This window comes from Lepisma saccharinum, chromosome 15, assembly GCF_977018435.1.
Source record: "Lepisma saccharinum chromosome 15, izLepSacc3.1, whole genome shotgun sequence".
Lineage (NCBI taxonomy): Eukaryota > Metazoa > Arthropoda > Insecta > Zygentoma > Lepismatidae > Lepisma > Lepisma saccharinum.
Window position 1 is genome coordinate 8120016 of NC_139243.1, and position 17570 is coordinate 8137585.

The 17570-nt window shown below is 37.2% G+C and overlaps 1 protein-coding gene across 1 annotated transcript; it reads right to left on the reverse strand.

Annotated features, from left to right (window-relative positions):
* Positions 1-425: 425 nt before the first annotated feature.
* Positions 426-13400, reverse strand: LOC145999556 (endochitinase-like). Its single transcript, XM_083136561.1, has 11 exons — positions 13289-13400; positions 11051-11151; positions 10636-10802; positions 9725-9902; positions 7470-7692; positions 6799-6925; positions 5663-5863; positions 4746-4824; positions 4167-4381; positions 1663-1767; positions 426-631 (listed from the first exon to the last, which is right to left on the reverse strand). The coding sequence occupies exons 2-11, from the start codon at positions 11139-11141 to the stop codon at positions 503-505; spliced, it is 1515 nt and encodes a 504-aa protein (XP_082992687.1). The 5' UTR covers positions 11142-11151; positions 13289-13400; the 3' UTR covers positions 426-502.
* Between the last annotated feature and the right edge of the window lie 4170 nt (positions 13401-17570).

The window sequence follows — 17570 nt, forward strand, 5'->3', positions numbered from 1 at the left end:
ATCTTCATCATCCACAAACGTTTGCCACCACTGTGCACACACTTTTTCGGAAATTCAAATGATCATGAATTATGCTGTAGGCTAAACCATGGGAAACCCTATTGCAGTTGCTATGCTGTCGATCATCACTCGCGTGTCAGCTTGAATCGTCTCCTCTACTCATATCATCTCCACATGCAGTCATCGAAGTACAGTCACCATTTTCAAACTGAACTTCCCCATGCATGTGTCTGTTATCTAGCAACTGGTAACTGAATATCATCAAACTGAATTGTGCTGCCACCTAATGACACCTTCAGAAACTACTGTACTATTTTCAGCTATTCCACATCAGTTTGTGACCTATTTACCGACTCTCCCTCTTATTTTAAAATTGATGTAGGAAATGAAACCAGCAAACTTATTTTTAGCTTTTTTATTGATATGCCATATTTGTGTGCATTGCAAGTCATACTGCTGATGTTGAAATGTTGTTGATAATTCTCAAAGATGGATGCTTTTTTTAATCTTCCATGGTGCAGAAGTATGTATCAGTATATTGTGGATTGTCACAGAATAGTGCTACTGGATTCCAAACTGTTCCTTCTCGACAGTGATTGATGACAGGTTCTCCACCACTGCATGTTACATACTGTAAGAGAAACAAGCTTAATTAGCATTTGTAAGGTAATAAATTTGAGAGTTTTTTATTCCAGTATGTGAAACAGATTTTCTTACCATTTTTATATTGTAATGATTTTTTTAATCCATCCTTTATGTGTCTCGTCATGGATACTTCTATAACCGTCCTATTTAAGAGTCAATAGAATTGTTACAACTCGGATGTGTCTGTGATTGTACAGTGGAATGCACAAGTATTGCTTGGCAAATTGTCCTTGACTATTTTCATTAATTTTTCTCTTGCATTTACGTGTTTTTATGTAATGGATTTTTACGTAGACTGGGGCAGAGGCAGTCGGAAAATCTTAAACACAACATTTAGAAGTTTTTAGCAGACATGACAGTTTCCAAAGTCTGAATTATGGAGAGTTATGCAAATCAGAGAAAATTGATTGATTTTTGCTGTAAATATTTGAGAAGCAAATATTGGCTTCTTTCATTTTAACAGTGAAATGCTATTTTTGATCCTGAAATGTACCCAGTTTTAGTACAGAAATCGTAATATTTTTATTCACTATACATATGTGCCTTTAGTAATAGGCACAGAGTTTCAACACTATTTTTATGCAATGCAAGATCCAAGTACTAACAAAACTAAGGAGAACCACAGTTCCACCATCAGAGCTTTTCCATTTCTTAAAAGTACACAAGAAATAAGAAAAGATAGCAGTAATAGCAATGGACACATTTGCATTCTATTATCTTTGCTTTCAGCTCTTCGTATTGATTGTTCACTCTTACCAACCTGATGGCATTTTTTTTTAAAAAAAACTGACTGTTTAATTATTGCTATAGATAGATTAAGCTATTGCCCATTAGGGGTGGAATGTGATTGCCTTCACAATATGATGGATTCAATCGAGATGTTTTGTTTGTATTAATGTAAATATGCGAGTCAGGTGTATTAACTAGGAAATTCTCCTTTCTGTTCAAATACATTGTTCACGACTGTTTTCTATACTAAATTTCAAACTAATTGTACCCATTGAACTTAATACTTACCACAGAGCAGTCCGCAGTAGCATAGGGTCCTCCTCCATTTGAACAATCGACATTATTGGGATCCACTGTTGGTACGGGTTTGTGTGTTCCATCACCGCCGCCAGACTGAAAATTTTAACCTTAATTATACCTTGTTCACGAGATTCTTAGAGCACAATTTTGACTGTACAATGCACGCAAGATTTGGATGCTTATACATCAATTTTATTAAAAGTGTGCCAGTCTAGAAAAATTCTCACACTACACCTGGTTGCTTTGGTACATGGTGTCATAGTTTGACACTAAATTTTTAGTCAACACAAGATGAAAGTGATGTATGTTAACTAAGACTGAAACCAGAAATGGCCAAATCAGATTTCATTTTTCAGAATTCATCAGAATGCAACTCTGATGATACTCTGTTGTAATTTTTTTTGGTTTTTTTTTATAGTAAATTTGCTAACAATTTTACTGTAAATAGCATGTGACTTCCAAGCACAAATTCAGACATTTTTATTACTATGCATATGAATGCAAGAAAATATATATATATATATATATATATATATACTGTATATGTATAATATACACGGATGGGATGAGCCATTACATTATGACCACCTACCTAATACTGTGTATGACCACTTTTAGCCCGCAGAACCGCGGCCACTTGGCGAGGCATTGATTCAACAAAGTGGAGGAAGGTGTCCCGGGGTATCTCATGCCACAAGCGCAACAGCAGATCCTCTAGTTGGCATACAGTGCAGGGCGGTGTTGATGTAGCACGAACCCGCTTCTCCAAGTCGAACCACAAATTTTCATTGGCCTTCATATCTGGGCTATTTGGGGGTCACTGCATTAAAGCAAATTCACTGTCACGTTCCTTGAACCAGTCCTTCACAATCCCGGCAGTGTGGCATGGTACATTGTCCTGTTGGAAGTGCAGGGAACACTGTTGACATGAATGGATGAACTTGGTTCCCAATAACGTCCAGATACCGGAGAGCCATCAGGGATTGGTGTACCACAATAATGGACCCCAGTGTGTCCCATGAAAACATCAGCCAGACCATCACACCTCCTCCACTGGCCTGTCTCCGCCCAACCTCGCAATCAAGCCATAGCTTCTGATGGAAATCGGCGTACACGCCCTCGGCCGTCGATGTGATGAACCAGGAATCTGGATTCATCGGACCAGGCGACCATTTTCCAATCATCCACAGTCCAGTGCCAATGATTTTGTGCCCTCCTCATGCTCTTCTTTCGGCGGAGTGCAGTCAGCATTGGGGTATGACTGGGTCTTTGACTCCGCAGTCCCATGCACAGAGGTGTTCGATAAACTGTGTGCTGTAAAGCATTGTCCTGGTCACCACTATTGTACCTGTGGGCGATTTCTTGCACTGTGGCTCTGCAGTCGCTCAGAACAATGCGCGACAGCCTCAGCTGGCCTCTGGCATCAATGAGCCACTGTCCACACACTGCTGGATGACGAGTCTTTGTTTAGCCATCGTTGTACCATTTTCGATACCTGCTCACAACAGCGGCACGAGAGCAGCCAACGAGCCGTGCCGTTTCGGAGATGCTGGTACCAAGGTGCCATACCGTCACAATTTGACCTCTATCAAACTGGGAGAGATCGGCCACTTTTCCCATTCTGACGCCGGAGACACTACTAACAGCGAGCCTGTAGACCTGCCTATTATATACCATGCTGCCAGCTTGTCACGCGTTACTCTCCATGCTCCAGGCACGCTAAATGTTTCTGGGTCAGGGTGGTCATAATGCAATGGCTCATCGGTGTGTATATATATACATACACATACTACACACACACACACATATACACACACATTTCTGCATATCTAGTTTTCTCCTAAAGAAAAACCCAGTCCAAATATTACTGAATGCTTGCCATTTTACTATCAACAAAAGTTATATCAACATTCTATTGTGTTATTCGTCAAATTGTTAAATCAGTTTATATCTGTACTATTACAGTTTTAAATTAGAACTAATTAAAGTGCCTCAGTGATAGACTCACAATGTTGTTATCAAAGGTTTTGGCTTTTAAGTCAGGCATAGGCATTAGTATTTGTGATCATCAATTTAATTTAATCAGCATTTATGGTCATTGTTTCAATTAGTCAAAAGTGGCAGAAAGACAACTCAAATAGCAAATAAAATAGGTAAAATGCAGTGTGTAAATAAATGGTGCTGAATATTTTGAGATGAATACAAATTTGGTAAAGAAATGCATATCCGTGGAATTTTTAGTGCGCAAAATGCTGTTAGCAGTATAAAAATATAGTGCTAGTGAAGTAAGAAAGACATAATGATGGATTAGATAAGTAAATAGAATTTGTGTGGAAATAGTTTTTAATGCGAGTAGAAAGCTTAATAAACTAGAATGTTAGAATTACTCATGGAATGTTGTTAATACTTTACGAATGAGTCTGATTTTCACTCTGTGAGAAACCCCTGTTAAAAATTGACTGAAGTTAACTGCTACAAAAATATTATCTTACTGAGCTGGTGGTTGTAGGTGGCAATGTAGGGACAACGTAATCGCTGAGTTCATTGTAGAGGGCAGTCATCATGGAGTGGTTTCCAAACCCACAAATGTTTCTGAAGTCATCCAAGTCAATTGCCCACACCATAATACCAAGGTATCCCCTCTGCTTTACAAACTGAGCCTTGATCTTGCAACTGTCAACGTCTTCATATCCAATCCACTGGTCACCTACGGAAAGGAAATTCTGTCTTGTAAATCATCTGAAGGCATTCAGAATTTAAGTGGGGGTATTATATTTGCAGCTCTTTGATATTCTTACTACTGAAAGTAATAAAATTTCCTTATGGTTGCAAAGGGTTGGAGGCAACTCTGATGTCAATGAAAATTACAGGATGGAACAATAAATGATAATCAAGAAGAAATATATTCATATAAACTGTGTTTTTTCATCTTTATTTTGGAATTCTTTAACATACACGAGAAATTAATCAAAGTTTCTCAGTCATCCTTCTTATTGCTTTAAGAATACATTAAAGTAAAGATGCAATGTTATATGAGACAAAAGAAAGGAAAATATGTCTTGTATACTTACCATTGTAGGTGTATGGAACCAATCCTACATCATCATATTCCTTCACCCAGCCGTCATCTGTTTGTTGTGCATCACAGATCTATACAAGGGAGAATGAACTTCAATGTTATATATTGTAGAATGCAAAATGACAGTAAAGAAAGACATAATAGTAGTAATATATGAAGGATATTGATATGCTTGTAATATCTTCACATTAAAAAATCCACAATAAATACCACCAGGATCTGAAGCATTTGCATTTAGTATGATTTATAAATTACATTAATGCATTCCTCAGGTGATGAAGCTAACTGTGCTAGGGTCCAAGAATATATGTATATCTCCACTTTCCATTTATAATAATAGCAATAAGCTATTTTTCTATTATGCACCACGGAACAACACAGGAATGTAAGAAATTGAAATATATGTTGTTGGATTCATGTAATATTGACATACTGTACACTCAGCCACACAAGAATTGAGACTTTTCTCTGTATAGTGTCTTTTCACAGAATGTTACTTAGCTGACACACTATTTTTTCAATAATTTCATGTTTATATTTTATCTTGTTTTTATCTTTATTTGCATAAGTTGTTAAGAAGTGGGTGGAAAGGATATAAAAATACAATGTACTTACTTCTCCGTGAAATAGGTTTTTTTTTGTTCTTGTTGTTCTATTAATTTCGTGGCCACTACCATCATCCTCATTGGAACAGCAGCAGTGCCCACCAAAATTAATAATAATATAATAATAATAATAATAAATTGTTTTACGGAAGAGTGAGCATATCAGTTCCTTATATCTATTTACTACCATGCCTATTTTTTTCCCAAAATGTGAAAGTGAGTGGATTTTACAATATATAAACACCAATAAATTTGAGTGACTTTATACTATGAAAATAGGTTAGGTTATGTCAGGTTAATTTACCTCATAGAAAGCAGCCATTCCACTTGCTGCAGTGTATGGGAATGGGTTGCCTCCTCCACCACCGTCCCACTTCTTGATGGGATCTCCTATGTCATGGGCGTTGGGGTCTCCAAGGGTGTAAGTTCTTCCATAGAAGGGGACGCCAACCACCAGCTTGTTTGCAGGGCAACCAAAGTCCTCCCACAGAGCCAGAGAATCATTCTGCAAAGTGTAAGGAAGCAATTTAGTTTCTCAAAACAGTATCATTATCAAATGTATATGCATAACAGATGAATCTATACAATAATTACTTAAAATTTAACTTTTTCACATTAATACAACTTAATTAACAGTGGCAGTACTATGAGATTCATTTTATTAAACCAATTTTTCAATGCATGTACTTATGTGTTCAGATCATTGTTCAGCTGGTATATATATACCAAGATTGTAAAATAATTCGTTACTAGTTTGTGAAGGACAAGCCTTTGTATTGGCAATTGTGTAGCAGACATAAGTGCATGCTGCATTAATTAAAATTCCTTCCATTGAAAACATCATGCAGCATTCATAGAAAAGGACAATACTAAATGTACTTAACTAATTATTAGGAAATGAGCAGTTGCTTGAAAATGAGTTCAGCATTTTTAGAATTGTTGTTTGTTATAAGAGTTTGATTAGAATGGAATACCACTGAAGGCAGATGATTTCGTGTGAAGCTTGTATACTGTTAGCAAGTGGATGTTTTTGAGTTCATAGTAAGTTTTCATTAAATTATTTTACATGTAAATGCGCACACACACACATGCAGAGAGTTAGTGAGTTGGTAAGCGTGTGAATTTGTCAATCTTCCCCATCCACAATATATTTAAATTCTGCACAATTTCCCATATCATCATTTATTTATTTATTTTAACAATCCCAAATAGAGAACAAATGTATTTATATATATTTTATATCCATCTGCCAATAAATCATAGAATATTTAATAATCTATAATTTGATTTTCATTGTCAGGAATAACTTGCAAGTAGAAATGCACCACCTTAAACATTGTAAAATTAAAGACATTTCTACTAGCCATTCTAATCGTGAAATATTGTCAGCTTTTTCAACAACGAAGCATTTTATAATAAAGATTTAGAAGGCATACGTACCACATTCAGAGCCTCATATCCTCCTTGATCGAGTCCTGGCCTCTTGTACATAGGGCTGTGAACATCTGCGAATCCTGTCCAGCTGCCTCGAAGATCGTAAGTCATGCAGTGAATTGCATCAAGGAGCCTACAATAAGTAAGTGAGATGTATATGTTAAATATGATAGGCATGCAAGAGTATTCAGAGTAGAATTTCAACATTTCTTTAAAAAGTTAGTTAATAGTGTTACTGTATTTTATCAAATCCAAAGTGCACTGTTTTTTCCATTCAGGTTTTGGATGTTGAAAATTTTGGTTCACCTTGGATTCGATGGCATCTTGAATTTCAGTATAAATATGCCATGGCATTAATGTAATATAGAATGGAGTATTTGCCAGTTTCAATAATCAAGTTTTTCCCTCGATGTTTAGTCGAAATACCCGTATTGAAACACCCTTAACTGTTTTATTTATGGTATTATTCTTAACAGTAAATGTAACAATAATGTAAATGTAATACTATACGGAATTGTTCTAATAACATACTGGAATTACCAGTATGTATATCTGTGTGCCTTAAATTGGAAGTAAATTTTTGTCTCAAGAGCTGAAGCAATATTTGAGTATGCATTACATTCAATGGCATAGTGAATTTGAAGAAATTCAGTATGCATATATATAATGTGACTTACGAGCACAGTTCAGGAACATAGTAGCCATCTTGCAGCCTAAATCTGGCAACAGGCACGGCTGCTGTGAGCTGCCAGCCCTTTCCTTCTTCATCAAAAGCCTTTCTTAGGGCTTTCACAAATTTCAGGTAGTTGTCCTTGTCAGCGTATTTGCCACCTCTGTCAGTTGCACCTGGATATTCCCAGTCCAAGTCTAAGCCATCGAAGTTGTATTCTTTCAGGAGAGCTGTGTGGGGGTACAAGCATAGTAACTATAAAGTGTTTTAAAACAAAGTGTTCCATTTTCATGCTAAACATACATCTTCGTATCTAGAGTGTTTGGGAAAAGGCACATAAGTCACAAACTGCGATTTTCTGTTTCTATCATCGAATCAATTAAAGAAAATAATTATAAGTATATTTTTATATTGAACATGAGTAAAGATTCTAAACAATGATGATCCAACATGTATATCATATCTAATGTTTACTATTAAAAAGAATAAACACAAATAACTGTCTATGGAAAAATTGCTCTTTTTTTTTTTTTTTTTTTACTTAAGTCCTTTATCCCGAACAGCCTTGATGTATAATGCACCAAAGTTAGTCGAAAATATTGACCTTTTTTAAAGCCCACTATGTGTAAGTGTTTGATTTTTGTGCTAAGCATATGTGTGCATGTGTATGCACTCATGTACCAATGTTAGTCAAAGATATCCACAATTTTTAAAGCCCACTTTGCAATTTAAACTTTTGAAACTCTTACATAATAAATTACTGATTCCTTTCCAAGTGCCAATGATATATTGGCTATTAAATAATCCGTTGCGCAACAGCCCATGAAGGGCCTTGGCATACCTACCGACTGCTGGTCTCCCTCCCACACTTTCCTTTGTCACCTCTAAGCGTGGAGATCTTCAACCAGTATTGGAATAGTCGGGGGGTCAGCCCGACGTATCCCCAGCCGTTATAGTAGGTCTCCGTGACCGGATTACGCTCACTCTGAGCTCCCCAATTTCCTCACGATGGTGGGTTGCCACCAGCCCTATACGTAGGCCGAATAAATTCCGACCAGAGCCGGATTCGAACCTACGCCATCCCACAGCGAACGATCTCAAGACGAGTGAACGCCTTAACCCGCTCGGCTAACTAAAACTACCACTATTTTGTGTCTCTGGTCAATATTGCAGGCGTAAGAGGATCTAGTGCCTAGATCCACACCCAGGACAGGGCTGTGGATCCTGTATTTGTCATTGTGTGAATGCCCTTTTAAAGCTGCAGTTTTTAATAGTTAGATTAATACGTATTCTTAATAATATTTAAAAATACAAAACTGCCTGTACTTACGTTTAGGTGAGTATCTATTTTTTTCCCCTGAACGATGTTTCGGGAAACTACTGTTCCGTTCCCTTCCTCAAGTTCTTTTTTTAGGCTATCTGAAGTACTTCATAGCCACGTCAAGTCTCTTTAAAAGCCAGGAAAAAGGATACAGGTATGACTTAGGATTTTTTTTTTTTGCTAAGACCTATTAAAACTCCCATATCCCCATGACTGTTTAAAACCACAACAATAATAACATTCTCAGTCTAAAAGAATCATTTCAAATTAGAAAATGTAAAAAAGTAGAACTTCCTGCATTTGGCGAGTAGTCATCCTGAAGTCAATGTGGGGAAGTGAAATGGCGTGCGCCTTTTTATCTTTTTAATTTGAAATGCTTCTTTTAGACTGAGAATGTTTTTATTGTGGTTTTAAACAGTCAAGGGGGTATGGGAGTTTTTAAAAGTCTTAGCAAAAAAAAAAAAATCCAAACTCTTCTTTCACCAAAGTCATACCTGTATCCTTTTTCCTGGCTTTTAAAGAGACTTGACGTGGCTATGAAGTATTTCAGATTGCCTAAAAAATGAACCTGAGGAAGGGAACAGTAGTTTCCCGAAATGTCATTCGGAAAAAGAAAATACTCACCTAAACGTAAGTAAGTTTTGTATTTTTAAATATTATTAAGAACACGTATTAATCTGAAAAAGTGAGTAATTCACACAACCATAAGTTATGAATTTTAATAGTTTAGGAGAGTTTATCTTTGTATTTCTTCTTAAGTAATGAATTGGTTTTAAAAATTGCATGAAGTTTTTAACAGGCATATTTTCTTTTCTTTTTAGGGACATGTCCTCAATTTTATTTTAGTTAAGGGCTTATCTCTGTATTGTGTGACAGGCAAAAATAGCCTGTAATATATAATCAATTGAACTCTAGTATTAGCAATTAACATATAAACTTACCTACAACACTCTTGACAAATGTGTCAATTCGTGCTGAATCGGATACCAGGTCTGAGTATTTCCTTCCTCCTTCGGCCCACCCTCCCATGGCAATTGTTAGTGTTATTCCTGGAAACTTTTCTTTCAGAGCTGTGAACCTACGGTAGCCTCCTGGTTGCCCATCCTGATCAAGATCACGCTGGAATGCAAACACTCAGGTAAAGTATTCAGAAAATCTTTCTGTAGCCTATCAGATTGTAAACCTAATCTGTCATATGAGGTGAGCATCGTAAGAGATGTTAAGTGGAGTTTATTCATACATTCTAATTTAATGTCACACAAACTAATCACTGCATAGACAAATATGTGAAGGGGAAAGCTCTTAGGTATTGCTTTTGATTCTATAGGCATTTTAAATACATTAAATTGACTCTCATCGTAAAGACATTGAACATTTCAAGTGACTATATTAACAAGACAAATGATTTAAGGAGCATAGTAATAAAACATGTGCTATTACTTCTAAAAGTTGTTTGCATGGGGAATTGAGAGCATGTGTATTTTCAAGAGATTGTGAATAAACTATTTTATTGAAAGTAAAAGTGTTGAAGGCATACCAAAGGGAAGTTTTTATGATGTCATATTTAGTCCCCGAGGTCAAATAAGAGTTTTTAGAGTTTGAAGACTTAAAAATGTAAAACAATTTGTCATTCCATCAGTGAAAAATCATTGATATCGCAGCAACATATTATATTTGTATGTAAATTGAATTTTCAGATTCGTTAGTAAGCCCATGCTTGTGAGTTGTGTGATGGTACTTGAGTCTATGGGATGAGATTCAGATATTAGTGAGTAATAGGTAAACATCGAGAATTTGTTTTCTTGAATCGATGCTGATCAATCAGTGCAAAGTAGATAGTTGTTAACATTACCTCAGGATTGATCACCAGGACTTCCCATGTGACGTTACTGACTCCGCAGAAGGAGTAGATGACGTGGGTGCAGAGATCTCCTGGGATATCTTCGATGTCGTATGAGCCAATGCCAGGTCGGGTAACAGCCCAGTTGCTGAAGTAGCATACGCGACGACTGTCGGTATCTGTAAAGCAAGTATGAAATGTAAGAGATTACGTTGTCCTTTGAATATCGGTGCCCTGAGTATATGTTGCTTCCATTACAATGAAGTTCTACTGCTTACATTATAAAGTGTTATACTTTTAATTGTTGTACATTTAATTGAAATATACTTTGTATACTTTCTAAACAAAGTTAAATTGCAATATTTGGATTTTGCAATGATAATGTCAGTTAATATGTAATATTAATAAGAAAAGAAAGTCTACTTACCTCCATCTACAACATGGGGATATCCATTAGATCCAGCAAACAACGCAAGTGTTATTGCAAGGAAAATAAAGGCTGCCATTCTTGGTATCATTTTTGATGCCCTGAAAAGTGAATGAAGAACACTTAGAATAAAATGAGTTGAAGTGTGTACAATGAAGAGTAAGTTGCCATTGTTGAGTGTTAACTGAAAATCATGTTCAATTAGTTACAATAATGTACTCCCTATCCTAATGAAACACTTTTTTATCATATATTGCCTCTGTAATTTCACCCTTGCCTTGCTTGTCTGCCAAAAAAGAAAGGAATATAAATTAGAGGAATTTTAGGGTGTTTTAATGATTCCATAACAATGATAATTTTCTCTTGACTTTATCTTTACATGCCATACTTGTTTATGCTTTACAAAAATTTTCACCAAAATGTGAAATAAATTTATTTGTAATTGGACCCTTACAAAAAACTCAACCCCTGAAAACTAAAGCTGGTATTTGATTTGTATTTTCGGAAATTTTGCATTGCTTTTTCCCCCCACTAGGCTAATAATGACGATAGGCTGAATGACAATTAGATGAAATTGCTGGACACCAATAAATAAACGCCTATGCTCAGCATTGTACCTAAAGATATCGGTTTGGTGGGTACGTGGAAAGATCCAAAAACTACATGCAAAAATGATTAGTGAATTGATATGAATAGATTGCGTATGCTCAGGTCAAGATGCAAACCTCTTAGTAGCAAGATCGTGAGTTGACCACCCAACATGTTCAGCTACCGGTGGCTACCAACTAAAATTGCACCTTCTCTTAGAGTCCTGTTTATTCGTTTAGTCAAATACTTGGGGCTAGGGTGATCAATTCTCCCATATTTCCCAGAAAATCCAGTCTTTTTTTATACCCTGGCTCCCGTATTGGCATTTGATTTCTCCCATATATTTCATTCACAACTAAGATCGCAAAATTTAAATTCATCTGACATAATGGGAGTTCAGTGAACCGTACAAAGCAATTAATTGTGAGTATAGTTGTAAAGAATTTTTGAAATTTGCACAAAAAAAAACTTGGTTCTGCATCATCAGTGGACAAATACATGTAGGTCAGGACTAAGAAACATGCAAATTTGTAAATTCTTATTCTGTAGTGTGACCTTTACATCACTTAACTATTTCTTTTGTTTAATATTATCCATCCCATGAACATCTGCTGGAGTGATGCCGCACCACTAAAAATGCACAAAATTTGTCGCGACTAATTCTCCCATAATCTTGAAAAACTAAATATGCTGACCAAGGCAGTAATTTATTTTATTAAAAACATAAACTAAACGTAACGTTTCAACCTTCTAGCAAGGTCTTCTTCAGACTCTGTATCAAGTACAAATGTACCACCGTGGTCAGCATATTTAGTTTTTCAAATCATGGATACAAGGCTTAATGGTGTTATAATCCCATAATCTTCCGTAAATAGTTGGCCACTCTACTTGGAGTTGATAGATTCACATTTCCAGACATCCATGCACCCACTCTCTTTCTAGATTCTCACTTGCAAGCAGACTGAAGACCAATTGATGATACTGCAGATGTGTACTCAGGCACATCTATCAGGGTGTGTTAGGGTTACCCTTCCATGTATTACACCCAATTGTCAACCTCAGTTCCACATAGTACACCCAATTGTCAACCTCACTTCAACATAGTACACCCTGGACTGCATTTTGCAGACTAACGAGGCTCTGGTGTCTGGACCTACGGCCAGTATAATCTTCGTAGGACTGTGTGTGTGTGTTGTCCTTGTTTGTGGTGAGTGCCTATTTACAGCCTCAGCTTTTAACAAGTCAGAATATTTTAGTCTCCGACATTACAGTTGTGTAATTTTATATTGTAGATAAGGTAAGGGGCTGGACCCTGTATCATGTGATGTGTGCAAAATAGCCTAAGTGCTGATGAACCCAAAATTTTAAATTCATTCAATCAATCAGGTCTTTCAGTTTTGAAAACGTTTTGAATAACAATTAAACTTAAATTTTTGTGTACATGTTAATGTTTCAATAGTTTCGCACAATAAACAATGTGGCACCACGGCTAAATTTCTAAGTAGATATCCCTGTGAAAAATTGGACACCACCAGTGTACATGGAAGAGTGTATCACTGTGAATACTAGTATTAATGAAATAAAATTGTGTGCACTTGAAGAGTTCGCACGTACACTAGTAATAAAGTTATGAAATCTCATAGAACTTACAGGCTTGAAGAACTCTGGTGCTCTTAATTGGCAGGGTAGATGCAAGGCACTTTTATAGTTACTGGTGGTTTTTGTTGTACCACTTGACCCATTTTTCCCCTCTTGTGTTGAGTGGGGCAGTGAAAGAATTGATCAAAGGTTCATCTGATTGAATTTGATAATGAGATTCAGCCACCTTATCAGTAGTTACCTTTGATAAGCTTGTTGACTTTTTTTTTATTGTTTTTACAATGTCAATGGGAACTCTGTGTGTTTAATTAAAGGGGTTTAATTCTAAAACTTTTCTGTACTATAAGTGTCATTTTCTTGGAAATTGTGTTTTTCATTTTAGAAATGTGAAAACAATCACTTTAGGTAAAAGAACCTCCCCAATGGCGCAGTGGTAACATTGTTGCCTTGTAATCAAGAGGTTCAGAGTTTGATACCTGGTGGAGGCACATTACACAGTGGTTCGGATCCCATTTTAAACTGTAGGTCCAGTCCCGATTAGCTTATCTGTGCATAAAGTGGACTTGAAAACTTTGGCGGATTGTGGTGTGTGGTACTAGGCAGGATTGTGGTGTGTGGTACCCTGCACTACCAAGCACCGGCATTTTTTGTGCATCCTTCAATATTTTCTTATTTTAATATCGCTTGTGTTATTTACATGCTACAAATTGTAAAAATAAGAAAAGAAGCAAAACTTAATAAAAATAACATAGGTTGTATTAATAGATTTTTAGTTTGCCTTACCCCACATCTCAATAAATCTGCCTTCATGGCACGGTGCTATATGAACAGGGAACTTTACCTTTTACCTACCAGTCCCAGTTAGCCTAACTGTGCATAAAGTGAACTTAAAACATCAAACAAACAAACAAACAAATGTTATGTACAAAAATGTGTAGAATTTAAGATTTTGACAGCATTGGAAAATCCCCAATATTTTCTAACTTTGTTATGAAATGACAAACATTTTCCATCCTGATTTGCAGGATTTAAAAAAGAAAGTCCCATCCAGAGCAAAATGTTTCCATCTTGTACATGCCTACCATTAAACAAAAGCATACAAATTTAAACAGTTGAACTCTGTGGCACAATAGTTCTTTGAGGGCAAGATCCTGTCAAGAGGTTTTTGATTGGGTGTTGCATTCAGTCTCATAGCTGCTGCTGCTTTTTTTTTTCCTGGGTTTCGAGATCAGAATCCGCTACTATTGTTTTCAAATAGTTCGCCAATTGCCCTCAGGATGCTGGATCAACAATAAAAGTTTTGAGCTTCCACCAGTGATTGAATCTGGGACCACCAGCACCAAAGGCAAGAGTACTATCCATTTGGCTACTCAGGAGTACAATAATAAGTTCATATTCTACTCTATACCTCCCTCCTCTTCTCGCTCTCTCCAAAAGTTGGACTACTAGCTATTTGGCTCTGTACAAACTCTTTGGTTATTGTCAGGGTTTATATTTGATGTGAGGATGAGGGGAATTCTCACCCTCTGGTTGCTAACTTTGGGCATTTGTGGGACACTATGTAGAGGATGCAAGGAAGTTTAGTCCCTTACCACCCCTTGTAAAATCCGCAGTGATGTATTTTCATAGAATTTGATATGAGCGATACAAAATAGGCCTTGGGGGACACCTTTTGGAGTATGTCACGGGGACGGCCGCCATCTTGGTTCCGCCATCTTGAATTCAACTTTTTTATTTAAAATGATAGGTGGGTCATGTGATATATGACCATAGGCTAGAATTTCGTCAGGATGTCAAATCTAAAATCAGATTTCATGTAACTTCATTTGGTGAAAAGTTATTGGCAATTGAAAGTGATGTTTACCTGAACCATGCCGTTAACAACTGAGGAACACATCCAGATCGTCAAACTGTGGGGTGGGAGAAGTGTCCGTGCTGCCGATTTCAACCTGCGTCATCCAGAACGTCACCCTGTGTTACATGTTGCAGTGGCACAGTTATTAACCAAATTCGAGGAAACGGGCACGGTCTTGGACAGACCGCATAGTGGACGACCGCAGACAGTCACGGATGAAGCAACAGCTACGGCAGTGCTGGCCTCCTTCTCAAAGTCATCGCAGCGAAGCACAGGTCGTATAGCAATGCAATGTTCTATGAGTCACAGTTCATTGTACAGGGTGCTACAGAAACACAAGTGGCATCCGTATAAGGTGCAAATGCAGCAACACCTCTTCGAGGATGATACAGATCGCAGCGTACAGTTTGCGAGTGGGTTATCGTGCAATTACGGCTAAATCCAAACGTCGCTATGCAGATACTCCATTCCGATGAAGGGAACTTCTACACAAATGGGGAGGTGAATAGGCAAAACATGTGCTATTTGTCGCATGACAATTCCGCATGGATTGCCCTCAGGATGCTGGATCAACAATAAAAGTTGTTGACCGGAGCAGGCAAAATTATGGTATGGACAGGCATATGGAAATCACGGATAATCGGTCCTTTTTTCATTCAAGGAAATTTAAATGCGGAACGATACCTGGGGATGCTGCAGGAACAGATACTGCCAGCTCTGATGTCGGATGATGGTACATTTCCCAGGTTTTTCCAACAAGATGGTGTGCCTCCCCATAATGGAATTCAGGTGCGTCAGTACCTGTATGAACAATTTGCTGGGGCATGGATTGGTCAACGTGGGCCAGTTGAATGGCCTGCCCGATCACCAGACCTAACTCCAATGGACTTCTACCTTTGGGGACACGTTAAGGTTATGGTGTATGGTGTGAAAATTCATGATCTTTGTCATGTGGAACAACGTATCATGGCTGCCTTTGAGCAAATTTCACCAGATACCTTGCTTGGTGTCCACAGACATTGGGAGAAGCGTCTGCACACGTGCATTGCCCATCACGGACATGTGGAGCACATTCTGTAACAGGTAAACATCATTTTCAGTTGCCAATAACTTTGCACCAAATGAAGTTACATGAAATTTGATTTCAGATTTGACATCCTGACGAAATTCTAGCCTATGGTCATGTATCACATGACCTACCTATCATTTTAAATAAAAAAGTTGAATTCAAGATGGCGGAACCAAGATGGCGGCCGTCCCCGTGACATACTCCAAAAGGTGTCACCCTAGGCCTATTTTGTATCGTCCATATCTAATTCCATGAAAATGCATCACTGCGGATTTTACGAGGGGTGGTAAGGGACTTCTGATACACCCTGTACTTTATGTACAGATAGGTTAATGCAGCTGGACCTACAGTTTAAAGTGGAATCCTCCACCATGTATGAAACCCAGGTCCTGGATACAAGGAAGGAAGGACACAAGGGTTAAATAATAACAGGGTGGCTACTCACCGGGAATTCCATGAATTCTGGGAATTATGCTTGAATTATTGGCTCCGGGAATTATACGTGAATTCTGTGGGAATTTTTCTCCGTAGACGTGAAAAATTGCAACTTTTATTCATGCAAATTGCATTTAATTTATACAAGTTTTTCGCAGTTTAGGTTTTACTTTTATCGAGGGAAAAGCAAGTTGCATGTAAAACAAAATTCTCTCAATTTGTTTATTTTGTTACTGTTCCTTGCAGAAAAAATCTACCTGACAAACGAAAGATTATCCCTCTTTGAAAGTGTTTCTATGATGTTCATTGCTTCGTTTATTGGAAGTGCCCCACACAACCGCATATTAAAAATATCCACCGTAGAACTTGTCGCAGACGAAGAAATAAACAGTTGAATCAATGTTTTCTGCTTTTTTGTGATATTGTTTTTGTGGGTTGTCGACTCCTTATGTTGCTCAACTTGGACTAGCTCTGTTCTCTTCTATATTCTAAACTGTAACTGCTTTTCTTACATTTACAATCTTAAACGAGAATCTGTTGGACCCCAACAACAATGAAATTTCGAAAAAATTTAAAACGTGTCATTGTTAAGGTATTTCTTATGTAATGCCAACTTTGCTTTCCTTTTTTTTCTCATGCCCCTTCCCTTCTCTCATTTCCATTTCCCCTTCTCTCTCTCTCTCTCTCTCTGTGTGTGTGTGTGTGTGTGTGTGAGAGAGAGAGAGAGAGAGAGGGGGGGAGAGAATATGTTTTCATATTGCCCTACAGTTAACAATGTGTTCACTAGGATGAAACAAAACAAGGTTTCAGCATTTAAATTTTTTTTTACATTTAGCTGAAAAGTTCAATTTAGCCTTTTTTAGGATCTTAACTCCTTTTAGTCGTTTTTAGGACCTATAGGATTCATGTATTTCATTAAGAAATGGCTAAAACAAAAATAGTATATGTTAGAATAGTGACGTTACCAAGTAAGG